General features: G+C 42.0%; 2 protein-coding genes across 2 annotated transcripts in view; one reads left to right on the top strand and one right to left on the bottom strand.

Annotated features, from left to right (window-relative positions):
• The first annotated feature begins 408 nt into the window (after positions 1 to 408).
• On the top strand, positions 409 to 10417 carry LOC135089791 (secretion-regulating guanine nucleotide exchange factor-like). Its single transcript, XM_063985826.1, has 8 exons — positions 409 to 557; positions 1741 to 1829; positions 2197 to 2340; positions 2453 to 2632; positions 2836 to 3045; positions 3328 to 3434; positions 3856 to 4083; positions 4570 to 10417. Exons 2-8 carry the CDS (start codon positions 1761 to 1763, stop codon positions 4820 to 4822), a joined length of 1191 nt encoding a protein of 396 aa, XP_063841896.1. The 5' UTR covers positions 409 to 557; positions 1741 to 1760; the 3' UTR covers positions 4823 to 10417.
• A 141-nt stretch (positions 10418 to 10558) lies between these two features.
• The window catches only part of LOC135089790 (mucin-1-like), a 31223-nt gene continuing 20004 nt past the window's right edge, over positions 10559 to 21777 (bottom strand). Inside the window, exons 3-7 of the mRNA XM_063985825.1 lie at positions 20056 to 20242; positions 17613 to 17762; positions 17120 to 17182; positions 16762 to 16918; positions 10559 to 16512 (exon numbers count right to left, since the gene is read on the bottom strand). Coding sequence (XP_063841895.1) covers positions 16506 to 16512; positions 16762 to 16918; positions 17120 to 17182; positions 17613 to 17762; positions 20056 to 20242 — 564 coding nt within the window. The 3' untranslated portion in view covers positions 10559 to 16505. The remainder of the gene's footprint in view (positions 16513 to 16761; positions 16919 to 17119; positions 17183 to 17612; positions 17763 to 20055; positions 20243 to 21777) is intronic.

Genomic DNA, 21777 nt, shown 5'->3' with positions numbered 1-21777 from the left:
GCCATATAACACCATGTAACAGTACATTCTGATGGCTGGCACTGTAAGACATTCGGGGCAACACAAAAAACCTTGATATTTCACTTATTTCCCCACTGGGTTGAAATTATATACTTCAGTACGTCAATTCAAATTTGGCTGGACTGGGAGGACGAGATAATATGAATCACTAAACAAACGCCTTACAAGAAACATAAAGAACATAAAACACCACGAAAATAACAAAAAAATAAAATACAATAGAGAGAAGCAGGGCAGAATGACAATTAAAGCGAAATAAATGGATATAATAAAAACCGTCCCGAGGTGAGGAATGTACCGGATCACTAATAAAACGCCTTACAAGAAACAAATATCATATAAAACACCACCAGAATTATTTAAAAAACTAAATGTGATAGAGAGGAGGTAGGTAGAACGAAGATTGAAGTTAAATAAATGGCGCATAATGGAAACCGTCCCGAGGTGAGGAAAGTCCTGCATCAGTAGTAAACACAGCAGTCTTCGCCAAGGTCGTCCTCGTCGCCTCGTGCCCGCCAAACCACGCCCTTAAGAAGGTAATCTCCGTCTTAACTCACTCTCATAACGAATCACAGGTCACCTTAGCTTCTTTCTGTCTAAAAATAAAGAAAAAATGGCGGATGGTTGGGTGTGAGTGTCTAATCATCTTATTATTTTGTTTGTGTTTATTTTTTTTTTTAGTGTTGATCTTTTTTTTTAGTCAATGTTTTCTTCCTTTGGTTTGTTGTCAGTTGTTACGTTTGTCTGCCTGTCTGTCCACGTGCGTCAGTGTCAATTAGTGTGTGTGTGTTGTGTCTTTAAAGTTGTATATTCTAACCTATTCATTTTTAATACACCATTCTGGAAGCTCTGATATCACCTTAATTGCTCGCAGGTTAGTTAATTCATATAAGCATCCATTTATTTCTTGCCATTGCTTGTCATTGCTACTAAACTCTCGGCCGTGAAAGCTGACTCAAGCGCAGCAGTTCATGGTGTCTTTTAAATGTCACGGTTAGATTATCTTTTACAGTGTTTTTTAGTCATATTTTTGCTTGTTTTGTTGTTAGTTTACATAATCGCCTAAAATTGATATAAAAGTCCTGGTTTTGCAAAAGTTCAATACATTTATCAGTGTCATAATTTAATGGTTAAATTTGCTTTTTATTGTCTTAGCTAGTTCTGTCATTTACTCTTTACTTCATATATATATATATATATATATATATATATATATATATATATATATATATATATATATATATATATATATATATATATATATATATATAATTTTATTTTTTTTCTATCTATTAAGCTCAAATCCTTACCTAACATTGATAGTTGAATCTTTTCTGAACAATTTCAGTAATGTATCTAGCAGTACATTAATTTTATTGTTTGGTTTCCCTCCAGAATACTATTTAATCATATCATTTCTTATTTCTTCCATATCATTATCATTCAATGACAAATTAACCTTACCAGTACAAAAAAATCACTAATCTATCAATCAGTATGGTAATTTTTGTGATTTGTTTTTCTTGTGAGACTTAAATTCAGTCATTTCATCCATCACTTATATTAGAACTAATGTCTGTGAAAAAAAATAACCTTGAGCTTAACTAAAAGCCAAAACAGACCCAGGATTGTCAGATAGAGGTGGTAGGAGTGTCAAGGGCCGTCACTGTCGCCCATACCACTGTATTGTGAGGCGGAACACTGTCTTCCCACTTACAGATGAGGCAAGGTGTGTGAGGATGACAGCTTTGTACGCGTGGGGTGCCAACAGCCACGGGCAGCTGGGCCTTGGCTATGTCAGCGAACAGGTGTGTGTGTGTGTGTGTGTGTGTGTGTGTGTGTGTGTGTGTGTGTGTGTGTGTGTATGAGTGGTTTGATAAAGAAAGAGATGGTAATATTTTTCATACCTGTGAAATAGTGAATGCACAAACCAGCCTCCTCTTAAACCTTTATCATATTTGATACAAGGAAATTATTTGTATATATTTAATGCTTTTGAATTGGTGGTGGTAGTGTGTGTGTGTGTGTGTGTGTGTGTGTGTGTGTGTAACTTTCTTGTAACAACCCTCAGGCATTGAAGATACTAATGTTCTCATAATGAAGTGAATGTCCTCAACTTGTGTTCATTCATCATTGTGAGGGCATGGCCACAGTAAGGTGTCTTCCCCCCCCCAGGTCACGCTGCCGACCCGAGTGGAGGAACTGCCTGACCACCTGAGTGAGCCGTCCATTCAGTCTGCTGTGGGTGGCGGGGGACACACCTTCCTGCTCACCGCTCAGGGCCGCCTCTTTGGGGCCGGATGGAATGCCAGTGGACAGGTACTGGGAAAGACAGAGAAAATTATTTGTAAACAACTTGACTGCATTAATTATTTCATAGGCACAAGAAACTGTTCAGCAGCAGCAGGTTAGCATCTGTGTCCACTTTCAGGTTGGCAATGGCACTCAGGGGCGAGCAGTGCCAATGTTCCAGCTGATCCGAGGCCTGGAGGGACACCAGGTGGTTTCAGTGGCCTGTGGGTGGGCACACTCCATTGCCCTCAGTCAGTCTGGGCAAGTTTGGGTCTGGGGCTCTAACAGCCATGGTCAGCTGGGGCTTCCCAAGGAAGAGGTGAGGCACAGAGAGGGAAACAGGGTAGTAATGCAAAAAACTAAAGGCCATATGAATTTATTACTCCATAACATGTTGGTTGAATTAAAATTAATATACAGTGAATGAAGAAGCAGGATGAAAGCTCCTGACAAATATACAAGACATCAATTTCACATTGTAGCTCAAATGAACTTCCTGACAAGCCTCTGATTCATTCCCAGGTGCCTTTCACAAGCCTTCCAATCAGTCTCAACCTGACCAATGTGGTGAGTGTGTCGGCTGGCTTGCGCCACACGGCCGTGGCCACACGCGATGGCCGGGCGTACACCTGGGGCCATGGACACCGCGGGCAGCTGGGCCACATTGACAGCGACGGCCAGCTGGTGAAGCAGCAGCCTACACCGAGAGTTGTGGACCATGTGGAAGGCGTGGTGAGCTAACGGAGCTTTATTTGACAGACAGGTTCAATTTTTATTACACTTAGTTTTCTTTATTACAAGATAAGAACTCCTCTGCTTATGTTCTGCACTGTTTTCCTCATTTTTCCCTACAGACTTCTGACCACCACTTATCACACTTCTTTGAAGATGATGTGAACAGTAGACAAGTAATATTATTATTATTATTATTATTATTATTATTATTATTATTATTATTATTATTAGCGTTATTATTGTTGTTATCACTATTATTACCAGTACTTTCGTTCCCAGGTGATGAGTGTTGCCTGCGGCCAGAACACCACGTATGCCCTGACAGATGAGGGTCAGGTGCTTGCCTGGGGGGACAACAAGTGGGGGCAGCTGGCACATGACCCAAGGTGACCTGTCATATCCACTTAAGTGACCTAACACTTCCCTTCCTCCCCACAGCTTCCCCTTTAGTTCTCTGTGATGCTTTTGTTGTGAGGGCAAAATTCCTTTTCTGAGATTGTGATAACCTTTAACAGTGCCACTGGTTCCTCTCTCTCCAACACACACAAATGCAGTCTACTTCACCTTGCCTCTTACCATCCCAACTTCTACGTGCACTCCTCTCCTGGGCTTGTTTAAATATCAAGGTTCCTGCTGATGCCCACTTAACTAACAACCACTTCCTCTCTCCAACACCCAGAGACATGGGAATCTGCCTTCTCACCACCCCTACAACTACTACCACATACACTTCTTTTCTGGGCTAGTAAATATTAAAGATAGCAATGACCTTTTAACAACTGACTGGTTTCTCTCTACTTAACACAGGAATGTAGCGTACTTCACCTGCCCTCTCACCATCCCCCACAACTACTTTGGAGGGAAGCGTGTGCTGTGGCTGCGGGCTGGGTGGACTCACTGTGTGGCCGGGGCAACTAATGGGTCTGTCTACGTGTGGGGCCGAGCAGACTATGGGCAGCTGGGACCCTCAGAGGAGGAGAAGGACGACTCAAGTTCAGACACTGCAGCGAATGAGGAGCATAGTAAACGGTGCAGGTGAGAGAGAGAGAGAGAGAGAGAGAGAGAGAGAGAGAGAGAGAGAGAGAGAGAGAGAGAGAGAGAGAGAGAGAGTATGATTGGCTAAAAGTGTGGTGTGTGTGTTTACCATCTCATATAACCAGTAAGGTATGTATTTCTTAATGTGTTTTAGAGAGAGAGAGAGAGAGAGAGAGAGAGAGAGAGAATCTAACAATGAATGATGCACAAACACATTCACATACTTACTTTACTTACAGACACCTTTACTCTACTTTCCTTAGCTTACTTACTTACAGGTACATCAAGAGCAATGAATTACACACTTACTAATGCTATTTTGCCGTAGCATTAGCACTAAACATGAAATTCCCTTACAGATGCATCCGAAGTAGTAAACAATATACTAACAAAAAAATGCTCATCTGTACCATTACCCATAAACACTTAATTATTGACTTCTCTTCCTTTATCTCTTCTCCTTCTGTTACTCCACATTCCCCACAGGTACATCCCAAGCAAGCTGTGCATCAGCAAGAGGATAAAGGCTGTGGTGTGTGGCTCAGAGCACAACCTGTCCATGGTGGAAGAGACAGCCAAGGAGTGCGCCCTTTACTCCTGGGGCTGGAACGAGCATGGTAACTGCGGGGACGGCACCACCACCAACCTGCACCAGCCTCGGGTCATCGCGCTGCCTGGCCTTGTGAGGGTCATTGGTGCTGGGTCGGGTCACTCCTTCGCCCTCGTCAAGCTTTCTTAATCCTGGGAGTTCAGTTGGTTTGTTTCTCTCTGTCTCACTTGATATTTTGTTGTTCATCTTGCTTGTCATTTCTTTCTTTCTGAATTCGGTGGTTTGTTTCTTCTTGTTTTGATCTTTGTGTTTTTTTCTGTTTCTTCGCCTTTCTTATTTTCTCTTTGTTTTTTGTGATCTCTTGTCCAGATATTGTTTCCTCCTATTTCTTTATTTCCTTTTGTTTCCTCCTTGATTTGCTATCTTTTGTCTCTGTTCTTCCCTTCACTTTTTTTTTCTCCATAATTCATTGTCCTAGTTTTGTCTTCTTTTTTTTTTTTTTCTTAATTCATTGTCTTCTTGTTTTCATCTATATTTTGTTTCCTCCTTTCTTCCTTTTCTGTATTTTTGTTCTTACTCTCTACATTTTCTAACATTCTTCCTTAATTCACCATTTCAAAATTCTGTATTGCTGTTGCTATTCTTCCTCTCTCTGACTTGACATTTTTAACACCATTGGGTCTAACTGTAACCTCCTTTTCCCATCTCACAACATTGATCTTTCCCTTTCCATCTTGATTATTTTAGCAGTCAAGCTCCTTTAGAAACAAGAACTCCCCTTTTCATTACCTACATCAACACAACTAACTGGGTCTCATAACTCCCTTTAACTCCCCTGAATAATTCACATGTGCTTCTGACTACACCTCCTATATGCTTGTATTGAAGAGGGAAGGTGGATTTGGATTTGGTCAGTCATTACCCAACATGCATCACTCCCTCCCTGGTTTATCTCTCACCTGGTATAGTCAAACATTCGCAGGTGTTTTAACGAAGCATTCTCAGGGGGGAGGCTGTTCTCTCACTTGTCATTGTTCTCTTATGCATATAGGTATGTACTCCCACATTGATTATTGTATTGGATGCTTCACTTGAATTGGATGCTTCACTTGAGAGGTCCTGCTCATTTCACTTCAAGGGTCATCTTTTTGTTTTATCTGTGTGTGTGTGTGTGTGTGTGTGTGTGTGTATTTCTCTCTCTCTTTCTCTCTGGTCTTTTCTTCTTGTCTTGCTTTTTGAAGTTCATATTCAGCTTGTTTAATTTTTTGTTTTTATTTTGTGATTCTATTTCATGTATTTAGCAACTCAGTGTAGATCTTTCCCAGATGCAATGTTGTGTCAGGATTTGGAGGTATGCGATATTATCCTCGTGTGTGTGTGTGTGTGTGTGTGTGTGTGTGTGTGTGTGTGTATGCAAGGAGGAGAAGAAGAGTAAGGAAGTCTCCATGCTGTGCTGATCAGCATTGAGAAAATCTTTAAAGTTTTACCCTCTACAGGGAAAGTTTATAATAATTATCATCATTACTTTTCACAATTTTTTCATCCCACGACACTTCCCGTCATGATGTTGCTCCTTGATTCAGTTTGGGTTTGCACATTATTGCAAAGTTTTGAAAGGTTTTATCCTCTGCTGGCAACATTTATTATTATCATTGCTATTTTTTAATGAAATTTTTCATCCCATGACACATCCATCATGATACTGCTTCTAGATTCAGTTTGGATTTCCACGTTGTCATGAGAGATTGAAAGGTTTTACTCTCAGCTGTAAACATCTATTATCATCACTATATTTTACACAATTTTCCATCACACGATACTTCCCATCACGAGCCTGGCACTCCAGCAGGAAGTGTGTAGGGTGATGCTAAACAGGTTCTGTTGCTTCATGTGGGATGTGGTAATGCTAGTGAGAGCCTTAATGAATAAAGAAAAAATAAAAAAAAATAAAAAGCATCACTGGAGAACAAGAACACGCACAACCAGTGTGTAAAAAATCTTTTGATATAGCTGAACTTCTTTTGTATGCCATAAACAATTTGCAGATTAGGGATAAGAGAAGAACATTTGTATTACTTCTTTTGTAGTTCATGAGTGATGTGCACATTAGGAGCATCGTTTTTTTAAATCTCGGGTTAATCTCGTCTGCGCTGTGCATACTGGAGTGCTGTCACCTTGGCCCTGAACATTGAACATGTTTAGGAAACATTACGAAACATTACACTACCTGAACACTGCAGAGATGAGACCATGAGGGTGCTGGAGACGAGAACTGACATGACTCACAATCTATATTTCTCTTACTGCTCTGGGTGTCCTTCCTTAACCTCCCTGTAAAAAACTGTTCACATGGAGACACAGGAGAGAAAGCGAGAAAATGTAAGGTTAATTTTGCCTTTTTACACTATGGAAATGTTTATGAGGGTGTTGCACAAAAATTATGTGTAAAAAGCTATAGGTATTTGAAGAGGTAATTTTGTCATCCATGCAGTTTCGTTTGGTTCATTACAGAGTATTTGAGCTCCTCTGTTATTCACCTTGAAATTTTAGTCTAAACTTGTACAACAACTCTTTAACTTAAGAATTCAAAGCTCTGGAACTCTCTCCCTGCTTCCGTATTTCCCCCTTCCTAAGCTTTTTCAAGAGGGAAGTTTCAAGACACTTATCATCCAATTTTGATAACCCCTCTGGCTTTTATCTTTTGGGACTGGCACCTCATTGGGCTCTTTTTCCCCTTTTCATTGCCCAGGACCAGTTCCACTCTTACTTAAAAAATAAGAGCAAGTGTGCAGCCCAATGCAATAACTCGGTGTTTGGCGGTCTCTCTTCACCGCCAGACAGATTCTAGTGGCAGTGAGGCAGGTGCTAATCCCAATGGCAGGAATGTAGGACTTTGTATCTTGGAGTCCTGGGCGGTGATGTATGATAGAGGACCTTTGCGACTTTTACTTGGGGTCTGTACTACATGATGGCTGCAGGAAATGAGTCTAATTCTTATTTATATTTCTCCTATTCATACGTGTGCTTGTGTCTCCCGTGTACCTGTGTGTGTGTGTGTGTGTGTGTGTGTGTGTGAGTGTGTGTGTGTGCTTGCCGCTATCTGTTGACTGTACCAAACTAGCTACCCACATAGGGCTGCCAGTAAGCTGAGAAGTACTTAATACATTTCATTACCAAAGTGCTGATCTATATATGCTATGACTTGCCTCTTTTTAATGTTCACTGTGGCTCTTGTCTCAGAATCATTGCTTTTTATTACATTTACATTCATTTTCAAGGTGATCTGAGTGATTGTAGTTAACCTTGAACTGTTAACACTCATTTACTCTTGAGGAACTTATTTCCCAACACTCTCGTTATGGACACTCGAGGCAGTATGTGATGTCTCATTTTTGGTTACGCTACTCTTGAGGAACCTGTCATAACATCCATTAATTCCCTGACACTTGATGCACTCTATGATGTCCTATTGTTGGTCTTACTTCCATAAATTTGTTCATCACATCATTGCTCTTCCTTCAGTATAATAGGAGATAATGGTGTTTCTAGTCTCTCTCTCTCTCTCTCTCTCTCTCTCTCTCTCTCTCTCTCTCTCTCTCTCTCTCTCTCTCTTAAAACTTTCATCAGGCAGTCTTTTTAGTTTATTAAAACTTTCATCAGGCAGTCTTTTTAGTTTTAGCTCTGACAGTGGGAATTCTCATCTTCTCACGTCTCCCATGACTACAGTGAGGCTTCCTTGGCTTTCCGAGAGGCGCTCCTCACCCCTAGAATTCTTAAATGTCCCTTAGTTTATACTTTCCCTTCACTCTGCTGATGGGAACAATATTCACATTCTCACCTCCCCTCATGATAAAGTGAGAGGCACGACAAGAGCTTCTCCTCTCTCATTACTCTCACGTGGCACTCTTTAGATGCCTCCTAGTTTCACTTGCCTCACCTCCCACCACTGTACTAGTTCTCCACACATCCAGAACCTTGTGATGCCACTCCACCCGTAGTGTAGCTGCCAACTTAGTCAAGAGGCCATGAGAGGGCATCACTGAGCCCAACAACATAGGTTATATACACATACTATATATAAACACATGCTTTTTTTCCTCTCTCTCTCAGTCCATTAACAGGAGAATGGTTACTTATCTGGCATGTGAGGAATGTCCAAGTGTTAACAGGAATGCTTCATGGGGCAGCCAATTGTTCCTGGCAGTCGTGGTGATAAAGAGATGGTGTTTTTTCTTTCATCATGGGTTATTTTGTAGGAGTCTAGTGAGCTGTGACTTTTATGACATGAATAGCAAAAAACCCTACCAAGAGTTGTTGACGAGAGTCCATGACACCTCCACCGGGCAGTGTGTGTTGCTCCCGGACACACTGCACTGCTAGCTACACCGCCTGTGGCGCCGCCAGCCTACCGCACACCTCTGATGACAGTTCATGTCAGTCACATGTCAAGGAAAGTTGTATCATTATGTATAACAAATCACTTGTTGTTGTTTATGATGCTGTAGGTGAAAACCTTTGCTTTCCCTGATGTGTGAGGCAAGGTGTGTCATCAGGTGCCTGCCTGGGCATGCTGGTGCCTCAGGTGGCCAGTTGTTGACCTCAGGAAGATACATCTTGCTGTGGATAGGAAGTTTTGTGATAAATATATACATATATATATAAATATATGATTCTCAGCATATGGAGAAACTGTATAATTTTTTAATGAAATTTTTGTATTGTACGTTTTATCAAATGTGCCGTTGGAACTGTTGGGAGGCAAAGGCAGGGCAAGCTGGCTGCTGCTGCTGCTGCTGCTGCTGTCAGTCATGTCCGGCCGGGCACCACAGGTCCTCAGTCATGCATTTGCTATCCTCCTCATTTAAGGTGAACTGCCTGCTGCTTTGTACAGCAAGTGACATAATGACCCTCCAAACACGGGTGAAGACTCAGTACCTGCACACTCCCTCACCCTCCTTGAGAGTGAGGCAGTGGGCAGCACAGGGTGGCCACGAGGAGCACAGCACCATGCAGCATGATGTGCACAGCTTCAGGCACCACTTGGCTCTGAGTTGAGCTTCACTGGTCACAGTGGACAGATGTACCAGTCACTTGCTGTACAATGAGACCATTTATATGGGTATCATTAGATGTGCTCCTCATTATACTTGTTTGCCATAAGTTAGTTTGCCTAGCTGTCTTTTGTGTGATTCCAAGCTTTATTCTTTATTCTTATTTTGTGTTCCCTTCTGCAAGCAGTGTTTCTGCACTCTCAGGTCTCCGCCAGACAATCGAAATGTTGTGTGTGACATACAGCAGATGCATCACTCTTGTGAGCCACATGAGTGACTCCTGGGGTGTGTCATGCATATGAGGAGAGCCTGAGGTGCCAGCAGAGGAGTGGCCCTGTGGCAGCAGAGTGCCGCAGGGATGCCATGTAGTGGAGTGGCTCCACCATCACCACCACTGCCATCTCTGCATCTCAGATCATAAGAGGAAGGAGACATTTGGTTGATTTGCTTTAAGAATTCATTTGATATATCTTGCCACTTGTACTGTTATTATGTCGTATTAGGAAATAACTAGAAGTGAATTGTATCAAATGCTCAGTGTGTTTTGGAGACAGGATTTTGTACTCTGTGCCTCCTGGGGTCTTTACAAGGGCAGGGGTTTGGGTCTCTTAGGCTGGAAGAAATCTTTGGCCAAATATAATTTTTTTGTGTGTGAAGAGATGGGAACTTTCTTTTTTTGACATTGTATTGTAAGAAGTGAAGAATGCATTTGGGAATAAAAGGGAAGAGCAAACTTTGTGTCATTTCAGCACTGAGATTGGATGGTGGTGGGAGTCCAGCCTCTCTGTCTCTCCCTCACTCCTGCACTGGAGGTGGAAGGCAGCAGCCCTAGGAACAGCATGCACATTAGGGGGTCTTCAAAAAATCAGACAAGACAAGTATATCAATAATATATTAAAGACTTTGTATTTTTACATAAAATCTAAAATTTACATACCACTGAAACAATCCGGCAACTTCATGGAACTTACAGCTTTAATTTTGGATTGAAAACAGACCAACTATTTACTCCTGTGAAGCCAAGCGCTCATTATTGCTATGAAGGGACGACCTGGTGGCGCCCAACACACGGAAGAAATGTACCACTGACCCTCATGGTGGGAGGTTATCCCTGCCAGCACCACCTCACCCCACTGCCCTGTCTCACCTCCCTCGGCCCACTGCCCCAACCTTCCGACTGCTGTGGCTCCTCTGATTCAAATGCCGAGGCACAAAATAAAAATACACAGAATTCGCTTTTGAAAGATGAGAGACAACACAAAGGAGCAATTGAATAAGTTAAACCCTTTACTTCCTGTATTTTATTTTGAATCACTGAATTCATTCACCATTACGCAAAAGAACAGATGTTACATTATTAGCAGTTGGAAGATTAACGTGGCTAGAACATCCACCTTATGACTGTCAGGTGCATGATTTGGGAGGCAGGAACAAACAAATAAGCTTAAATTTTGATGCTGAAATGAAATAAGCTAGAATACTACAAGGAGCCGGTGAGGAGGAGCAGCAGGAGTGAGGTGTGCCAGCAAAGTGCTTACAGTATATTGATTTTAACACCAGTCACAGTTCAGTACAGTTTCATCCCTTAATCATAATGAGGATTCTGGGGTAACTGTGCACACCAACCATGCACACACTCCTTAACTTGGGTCTCCTGCAACCCCTACAAGTGTACACCAGAGGACTGTGTTCCTATGAGCCTCACAGCTTTGGGGGATTGAGGAGGCCAGCAACACTCTGGCAGGCAGGACGAGGCGGCCCTGTCCTTCCTGCCGCACTGGGAACAGCCGTCAAGATTCACTATGCTTTAAACACTTTGGTCTTCCATCAAGATTATTTTCAAAAATCATAGATTAGTCAGGTTGTTCACTAACAGTATTTTGAAAAACCACAGATTACTTAAGTTTTTTCATGTTTTTTTATGCATGAATGATCCAAACTCCTTGTTAAACTATCACTAGAAATATGAACACACTCTTGAAAACCTTAATTTCTTCGGTAAAGTCAGAAGTCGTTGAGATAAGAGTCAAAAGTCATTGAGTTAAGATGCTGAAATGTTTGAGAATATGAGCCTTGATTTGACGACTGGCTCTCGGCACAGCTTGAGTGCTTCAGCCTTCAGGAGGTGGTGCACTTTGGGGGCATAACAAGGGATATGTTTTTGTTTAGTGGGAATTCAACTGAAACTGTTACATAAAAAAAAAATAAATAAATAAATGAAAAAAAAAAAAAAAAAAAAAAAAAAAAAAAAAAAAACTAACTAACATGAACTTAAAAGAGAATGACAACACCTCTGCAGGCCTTTCTCAGGGCGAGGCGCCACCATCACCATCAGGAACTTGATCATTTACACACTTCTGTCAACAAACAAAGTCCCAATCGTCACATGGGTAAGGTCTATATACAATGCCCTAAACAATACAATAATAGGACAGCACAGAGAAAAACAATACTATATATAAAAGAAATAATAATAAAAAACAAGATCTTTTCCCATCTGCAGCTGCTGTATTATAATCTTGAACGAATTGATCACTTAAAACATTTGGTAACCTAATGATGTGGTGGTGGGTGGCGGGCACACACACACACACCAGAGAATTGTTAGTGGGTAGTTACGGATCAGCTCAGCTCTATGAGTTGGTGGACGCACCAACACAGGTTTTACTGCTGCCAGCCAGACAAGCCTCACCGGCAACAAGACACAACAAACCATGACTAGTTCCTCAGCAAAGCCACACTGACTTGTGGCCACAGTCTTGGGCCTGACTCCCTCTTGGGCCATCTCAGCAACTGCAAGGTGTGTTCTCTGGGTCGTGTTCATTCTTGTCAGTTACCGTTTCAATGCACTGCCGACCTGTTACGACTACTCCCTGTGAATGTCTTGGTGGACTAATGCTGCACAGTACACAGTATAATAGTAGTAGTACTTTGTGAATATGAGAGCATGCAGAAAAGATGTGAATGTCGAGATTCACACCTTTCACCGTAATGCCTTGCTCTTAAAACATTCTACTTACATTGTAAGAGAATTGTCTAGTATAAAAACTTTCATCCAGCTAAAAGCATCATTATTATTATTACCTTGGAAATCTAAGCCCTTAACACGCTATCAAAATTTCTTACGACAGGTCAGACCGAGAGTGAAACAGTTTGCTGGGTCGCCGTGGTTCACAGTCACACCGTGGAGGGAAGCGTCCTTCAAATCCCTCACAACCCTGGACGTTTCCCCTGGAGGACCACAGACACCCATGCAATCGCTGGCACTTGAATTTATGCTAAAAGGAGTAGAGTTCATTCAAAGAGGACACACTATATACAATGTGGTGCAACTACAAGCCTCAGACACACTGATATGGCGGGGCGCTGACCTACTTCACCTACAGGAGTGTCAAGGATCAAGAGAGCAAGGTAGGGGAACCTGCAAGCATTGAACGAACGGCTGAAAAATCACAACAGCGCTCGGAACCTTTGTTGGTAAAAGAATTCACAGATGCAGCAGGAACCAGGACAGCTTGGGAACTCCTGCCAAGTGTGAAGCAGTTTATAAACACCACTGGAGCAGCTCACATAGGTTCAGTGCTCCTCGGTAGGTACAGTTTGGTTCGGAAGTCATGTAACATTCTGCATTCACTTCAACTGTGTTTTGTGTCCTTCCTTCAGTCTTCACCCCTCTCACCTCCTCACTATCATACAGAACCTGATGATCAGAAGATTCTTTGCAAATTACAGGATTTAGAATTGAAAATAAACACTTTAAGAACAATGTAAGTGACTGCAGGTTATACAACTTTTGACCCTGACTGTACGCATCACTTAGTTAATACAAAGGATAAAAATATTGTTACAAGGCAAAATAATAATGGTGCACATACTGTGATGAGGACAGGAAGCCAGAGTTGCTATACACTGAATCAAAACCCAAAAACTGACACTTGAATACCAATGTTTCAATTTGATCCTTTATCAACAAGCCTGATCCTCTTTGGGTTAACTTGATCCTGTATTTAAAAGGTATTAATGATCAGGAATAACAAGGCAGAGTTGCTGTACATTGAATCAAAACCCAAAACGGACACCTGAATACCAATGTTCCAACTTGATCCTTTGTCAACATGCCTGATCCTCTATGGGTAATCCTGATTCTGTATGTAGGGGTGTTGAAGCTCACTCCTTCCTTTATCCCAGACATTATGCAGCATTGATGTGTGTACAACTTTATTCTCCTCCAACTAAATTTGAGATGAATTTTTCTATATGTCTAAGTGAAGCTGTCAACAAACTGGCCTAGGAACTGATCTAGAGAGGGAGTTTGTGCAAGTATGAAACATGATTGTCACTCAGGACATTACACACATGACCTTCCCTGTCTTGTCTCCTTCCCCCCCATCACGGGTCAAAAAACAACAAATAAAACGTGGACAAACTCTCAAAATCTCCAGTTTATGCAGCAGTTAGGCAAGGAAAAATAAATAAATAGATAAAAAAATAAAATAAAAAAACACTCCAAATAATTTCAGTAACTCCTACATAGAAATAGTCACTTCAAGCAGCCTTTGTTTAGTATCACACCAAGGTCTACTGTCGGCTCATATACGTAAAAAATAAAAAGCAAATCGTGTGGCGTAAGCAAGCATACGTTTTTTGTGTCTATTATCTTATCAGCTGCACCTGGGCTTAAAGTTACTGACTGGGGATTGCTCAGAGGGAGATAAGCAATGGCACATACACAAAATAAGGGCCTTCAAGCAGTGTTGGGGAGTTGTGTTTGAGTGTGTAAGCATCATGGGTCTGTGTGTGAGTGTAAGTATGTGTGCTTGTTTAGTGATGCATATGAGGAATAACAGAATGCAAAAATCTTACACAGAAACAGGGAAAGGTGGTTTGTGAAGGAGAGTGAATGTGTGAGAGTGCATGGTTGGGGGTGACAATGGTGAGGATGGTGGTGGTGGTGGTGGTGATGGTTGTGGTGGTGGTGATGACTAATAGTTTGTTTGCTCAGGCTGTGTTACTAATTATCACCAAGGAAATTAAGTGACAGACGCTATGCAAAGGGCGATGATTGTGTGACTAATGAAAGACAACTGCAATGGCCAAAAGGAGGGGAGATGGATAAGAAAAACACAGAAAACACTACCAGAGAAAAAAAACAACTAAAAACTAAATAGGTAAAAAATGATAACTATGCGAGGAGAATCATTAAAAAAACTCTAAAAAACCTATAAAAAAAAATGAGCTGTCTCTTCCCAAATCCACATCATCATCATCATCATCATCATCATAGAAAGCCTAGATATCTATGCATCTTATTATGGAGAGTCGAGGCGTCGGCACAAAACAATGCCGTAATATTATGTGGATTCCAAACTTCCTGGATCCAAGAGAGATAGAGAGATAATTTCCTTGTGAGATGAGCTAAGAGGCATTATGATTATTATTATTATTATGGAGTAAAAACCCTTGACTATTTAAGACCGTTTAATCTAGTCTTACCTAAATTTATTGACTAAGAGAGTTAAGCTGGCGCAGACGACACACTGCCAGCGAAATGTAAGAATATCTATAAGTACTCTGGGGTGGTGACTTTGTTTAGGCATCTCCCAGGCTGTCTTCTGCCAACCCAGTCCTTCTGTGCTTCTGTTCCTCTTCTTTTCCTTCTCTTATTTCCTTCTGTGCTTACGTTCGTCTTCTCTTCCTTCTCTAATTTCCTTTTTAGTACTCTGGAACCTGTGTCTGGAGGTTGTGTCGAGGTGTGTGGTCGCTGTCAGTGCCGGAAGCAACTCAAGAGAGGGTCACAACAAGGATAAAGTGAAGTCTGAGGGAATGAAGGGATTGCAGAGAAAATACAAGGAATGAATAGAAATGTGAAGGGAGGAGGATTCCCTTGTGATCAAAGGAAATAATGTGGAAATGTAAAGGAGAGGAGAACTAGTGAAGGTTTTTCTTGGTCACAGTCAACAGGTGAAGTAAGTCTCACAACAGAAAAGACTGCATAAAAAAAAAAAAAAAAAAAAAAAAAACATGAACAGGAGGAAAATGAAGAACTGACAAAGGTTCCTCATGGTCAAAATCTCATCGCAACAAACACAGCTCTCGTCAAACAGAAGCGTGGCATGGACATGAAAGAACACAAGAAATAAGAGCAGACCAATTGAACCTTGCAGACTTGACACACCAAATGAACACAGATACACATCAACACCACAATGTCTCGTCAACACAGAGTCAGACATCAGCGGCATCTCACACACACACACACACACACACACACACACACACACACACACACACACACACACTCGCTGCGTAGAGAGAAGACTACACAGGAGTAATGCCGGGACCACTGAGGGCGGGGAGAAGCAATGGGGGCAGCAGGATGGAGGCCCAGGAAGCAAAACATTCTCCAGAAAACACAAGGCGGTGCTCCTGCAATGTCACGTCCTGCACTGCTCGACTTCCACATTCATTTCATAAACTGTGACGTCACTCGTGCGCCGGACACAAGCCGATATGTGAGTTTGCAAATGATTTTCTCTTTGTCTTTTTGTCTTTTCACTTTCCTCCTTGCCTTGCCTCATGTTTTCACACACTCATGGCCTCCGCTCATGTGCACAGTACTGGTTGCTGTAAGGAAGCATTGCCAATAGTGAATGGACAAGAGAAAACACTCTTCTTTCACCTCACTCACGCAACGCACTCGACTCTTTCATGCTGCATCCACTCTCCCAGCCTCTGAGGAGTGAAGGACAGGCGGTCACCATGGGCTGCTCTTGACACCGAGGAGCTGCAAGGCCTCTGCTTCATGCCACTGTCTGGGTCACTTAGGCCCTGCAACAAGAGGAAGTGTTTTTACTTTAGTGCACAAGGAAGATACAAAGGCAAAAGCAAATTCAAACTAGAAAAAGAAGGCTTGTTGTCAGATTTCTAGCCACATGCCATTGTTTGGGTCACTTAGCCTCTGCAAGAATAGCATAGTGAGTTTACTTTCGTGCACAAAGAAGACACTCTGCTACTGACAATGCCCACCACTACCATCACCACCACTACCCCCAGGCCCTTCCCCTACTGTCAGCACACCTAGAGTCGTTCTCTGCATGAATGATGGTCCTCTCCTTGTAGTAGATCTCCTCCTCCTCCTGGTCGCAAAGCAGCAGCACCACGGCGCCGAACAGGAAGATGGCAGCACCCCAGCCAACACCGTAAGCCCACCCGAACTCCCACAGGGTCCGGTTTCCTGCAACACACCCGCTGCCTCAGTTTGGTGGTCAAAACTGTGATGCAAGAACTGTGACAACTCTTGGACAATAAACACTCACTGGCTGGTTAAATTATTATCGTAAACACAAGGAAATTGAAATGTATGAGATGTAATAAGTTTTAGATCTCTCTCTCTCTGTCTGTTTGTCTGTCTCTCTCTTTCTCTTAGGCCACTCACCAAGTTCCAACTCCTGCGCAAAGAAAACAGGATACAAGATGAGTGCTACAAGGATAGCGATCACTGTAGGAGGAAAAGGAAAAACATCATTAGATACTCTCTCTCTCTCTCTCTCTCTCTCTCTCTCTCTCTCTCTTCTCCACTCCACTCCACTAATTCATTCTGACATGGTCTTCTTCTGAGAAACCAAAAAGAGACTGAATGAAATGAACTTAACAAAATTCTGTCAAAATATAAATAAACACACACACATACTCGTACACACACACACACACACACACACACACAAAGACAAACAAACCAAAATAACCTCATTAACAAAACCCAACAAAAAAACAAACACCCAAACATCTAAACATACAAACAAACACCTTCCCCCACCACACATAATGCCACCAAGACCTCTCCAAAAGAATTCCCCAAAGCAAATACACCCCCACACCCCACAATACCAGCAACAGGACTCCCAAAAAAGACCCCAGCAGGTACTCACAGGCAAGGGTCATCACCCAGACAGCAATCCTGTAGTAGCGTGTTTTGACAGAAGGGTCGTTGTTGCTCAGACCGAGACCTGTCATGATGGTGGCAAAGAAGTCCAGTAGCAGGCAGATGACACACAGGGCAGCACTGGCCATAATGTAGGCTGTGGGCAGGAGGTTAGATTAGGGTGGGTTGGGTTTGGTTGGGTTAAGAGATAAAGTTTTGATTTCTTCAGTGACACTCAACTGTCCCCCTCTTCTGTCCTTTACTTACAATCTGAGCTGGAAACTTCATATCTCATCTCTAGCTAAAACAGCTTCTATGAAGTTATGCATTCTGAGACGTCTCCGCCAGTTTTTCTCACCTCCCCAGCTGCTAACTCTGTACAAGGGCCTTATCAGTCCATGTATGGAGTATGTTTCACGTGTTTTGGGGGGGTTCCACTCGTACTGCTCTTCTAGACAGGGTGGAATCAAAAGCTTTTCGTCTCATCAACTCCTCTCCTCTAACTGACTGTCTTCAGCCTCTCTCTCACCGCTGCAGTGTTGCATATCTAGCTGTCTTCTACTGCTATTTTTATGCTAACTGCTCTTCTGATCTTGCTAACTGCATGCCTCGCCTCCTTCTGCGGCCTCGCTGCACAAGACTTTCTTCTTTCTCTCACCCCTATTCTCAATCATTCATCCCTTTCTCTGGTAAACTCTGGAACTCCCTGCCTGCTTCTGTATTTCCACCTTCCTATGACTTGAATTCCTTCAAGAGGCTAGGTTTCAAGACACTTATTCATCAATTTTTGACCACTGCTTTGACCCTTTTATGGGACTGACATTTCAGTGGGCATATTTTTTATTGGATTTTTGTTGCCCTTAGCCAGTGTCCTTCCTACATAAAAAAAAAAAAAAAAAAAAAAAAAATCTCTCTCTCTCTCTCTCTCTCCCTCTCTCTCTCTTTCCAAGTCTATTTCATCTTCCATTTATATATTTCTATTATCATTATTACTTACCAATATATTTATGTTAACTCTCTCTCTCTCTCCTTCTCTCTGTTGCTGAGGAAAATCACACACACACACACACACACACACACACACACACACACACACACACACATGGGTTTCTACATTATCTTTAGCTTCTTCCCTTCCCTTCATCCCTCTGGCCTATTGATCTGCCCCCCTCCTCCCCCCACAAGGCCTCCCCTCTCTCTCTCTTCCCTCAGCCTCTATACTCTCTTTTTATGGCATTCTGGGCACAAGCTAGACAGGAAAAAGTGGTATGATAGCATTACTCTCTCTCTCTCTCTCTCTCTCTCTCTCTCTCTCTCTCTCTCTCTCTCTCTCTCTCTCTCTCTCTTTTGTTTACTGTAATTTTTTCTTTTCCAAACTCTATTCTATCTCTTGTTTTATTTATTTTGTGTCTGTTGTCTTTATTATTTACTTTCTCTCTCTCTCTCTCTCTCTCTCTCTCTCTCTCTCTCTCTCTCTCTCTCTCTCTCTCTCTCATTTTCTTCTTTTTTTAGATTTACACAATTTATTTTCTTTCCAAACTCCATCTAATCTCAATTAATTTTCTATCATGTATTATAATTATTATTACTATTAACATTATTATTATCATTATTATTATTATTATTATTATTATTACTATTATTATTATTATTTTTACCTTTATACCTGGCTGTCTATAATTGGCTTTTGAACATAAGCAGCAGCAGCAGCAGGAGCAGGAGGTTATTCAATTTAAAAGGTCAACTCTCTCTCTCTCTCTCTCTCTCTCTCTCTCTCTCTCTCTCTCTCTCTCTCTGGTGCTCACAGTAGAAATTAACTTTAAATTTTTATCGGTTGTTACATTTTTGACCTTGAAACTGCAAAGGTACGTGGGGAGGTTAGGAGGTGAAGTGTGTGTGTGTGTGTGTGTGTGTGTGTGTGTGTGTGTGTGTGTGTTGGTTATTTGCATGGATCTGAATTGCCCCATTCCCTGCTTGGAATAATAATTATCTAGCCCACCTGTCTGTCAGAGAGAGAGAGAGAGAGAGAGAGAGAGAGAGAGAGAGAGAGAGAGAGAGAGAGAGAGAGAGAGAGAGAGAGAGAGAGAGAGAGTACTACCACTACCACCACTTTCCCCAGACTTTTTAATTTCATTTTTCTTTCATTCAAATGCCTCTTCCTACATTAGTTTTTATATTCCTACTTTTCCACTTACAACTTTCAAACACCCATCCATCTATCTGTCCAACAAACTACCTATCTATTAAACTATCTGTCCATCTATTTGTCTAACAACCAAACTATTCATATACATATCTATCCAACTGACAAAGTAACTATCTATTTGTCCATTTGCTTATCTACTTATCTATCATCCTGCATATCTAACCAACTCTTCAACCACCCAAGTATCTCACTACCTATCCATCCATTCATCCAGCCTTCCTTCCATCCAGCCATGCATCCTTACGTTCGTCTCGTGCTGGGTGACATCCCGGTTCCGCGTTGATTTGGAAAGGCAGGGGTTTGGGCGCGCCTTGCTCCACACAGTGCTCAAAAAGACCCTGCCGCCACCCTACCGCCAGCAGCCAGTCGGAGGAGGCGAGGGCCAGCACCATCAGGAAGGCTGTGATGATGCCGCACACCAAGGCGATCACCTGCAGAAGGAAGGGGTCTGGAGTTAGAGGACGAAGAAAACGAAAACTGGTGTGTGTGTGTGTGTGTGTGTGTGTGTGTGTTTAGCTAGTTGTGGTTTACGGGAGGGGAGTAATCTCACAGTATCCCGTCTCTATATCTATCCAGTTTGGTCTTAAAAACATGGTCAGTTACGGCACTGACAACGTCTTCACTGAGTTCATTCCATTTGTTCACACTTCAATGAGGAAAACTATACTTCTTGATGTCTCTTCTACAGTTAATTTTCTTCAGCTTCTTACTGTGTCCCCTTGTACTCTGTGTCAAAATTTATAAAACATTTTTTGTCCACATTTTCCATATCATTTATCACTCTATAGATGTGTTGTGTTTGCGTTACTATTGCTACTGCTACCACCACTGCTATTATAACTACTACTACTGCTGCTGCTGCTGCTGCTACCGATATTGTAGTTCTTGGGGCTGAGTTCTGAGATAAAATAATATTACCTGATTGGAGTTAAAGGGAGAAGAAGAAGAAAGTTGGTGGTTTTGTGTGATTGTGCTGTGTTTGCGTCTACTACTGCTACTGATATTCACGTTTTTGGATCTGTTGGGTCCAGAGAAAGTCATTATCTGCAGAAGGAAAGGGAGTGGAGTTAGAAAATGAAGGTTGGCGTCGCAGGTTGCGCAGTGAAAAACAATATGATGGTTTTCAAGAGAGAGAGAGAGAGAGAGAGAGAGAGAGAGAGAGAGAGAGAGAGAGAGAGAGAGAGAGAGAGAGAGAGAGAGCAGTGAAAGGACCACCAAAAGACCAAGAGGAAGAAAAAAAAGCCAGTGAAAAAAGGAAAAAAAATAGAACCAAGCAAAAGAAGACCAAAGAAAGAAAAAAAAATGGAAAGGAAACAAGAATACCAATGAAAGAACCGCCAAAAGACCAAGAGGGAGAAAAAAGACAAAAAAAAAAAAAAAAAGAAAAAAGAAAAAGAAAAGAAGAAAGGAAAACAAAGAAAAAGTCACAATTTCCCCCCTTGCCTCACCACCAACCAAAACAGACACTTGGCAACCGCAGACACAAACGCGCAGTTCAGAGGAGGAAAAAAAGAAAGAAAGAAAGAAAAAAAAACAAAACATTACCAGCACCTGTTCCTTACCTAGCTGGTCATTAAGGCAGGGCAGGTGTCCTAAGTGGGGGAAAACAAGTTCTTTTGAATGCGTGAGTTTATCGAGTGTTAGAATCTGCTGGGAGGAAGAGAATAGAGAGGAAAGGAGAGGATGGGAGATGGCGGTAACTGGCAACTCTCTCTCTCTCTCTCTCTCTCTCTCTCTCTGCATGCGTGTGTGTTTGAGGTGCACATGAACGCGTACACACCTTCATATACGTACATAAGATTTCGTCATGTCCTTTCCTACAGTTAGTCTTTCTTTGTTGAGTTGTTTAGTCAAATGTGTGGACTTCTTGATGAACATCTATTCCTTTAGTTAACTTTAAATGCTCTCTCTCTCTCTCTCTCTCTCTCTCTCTCTCTCTCTCTCTCTCTCTCTCTCTCTCTCTGAT

Source organism: Scylla paramamosain, chromosome 33, assembly GCF_035594125.1.
Source record: "Scylla paramamosain isolate STU-SP2022 chromosome 33, ASM3559412v1, whole genome shotgun sequence".
Taxonomy (NCBI): domain Eukaryota; kingdom Metazoa; phylum Arthropoda; class Malacostraca; order Decapoda; family Portunidae; genus Scylla; species Scylla paramamosain.
This window is presented reverse-complemented; position numbering and strand designations above follow the sequence as displayed.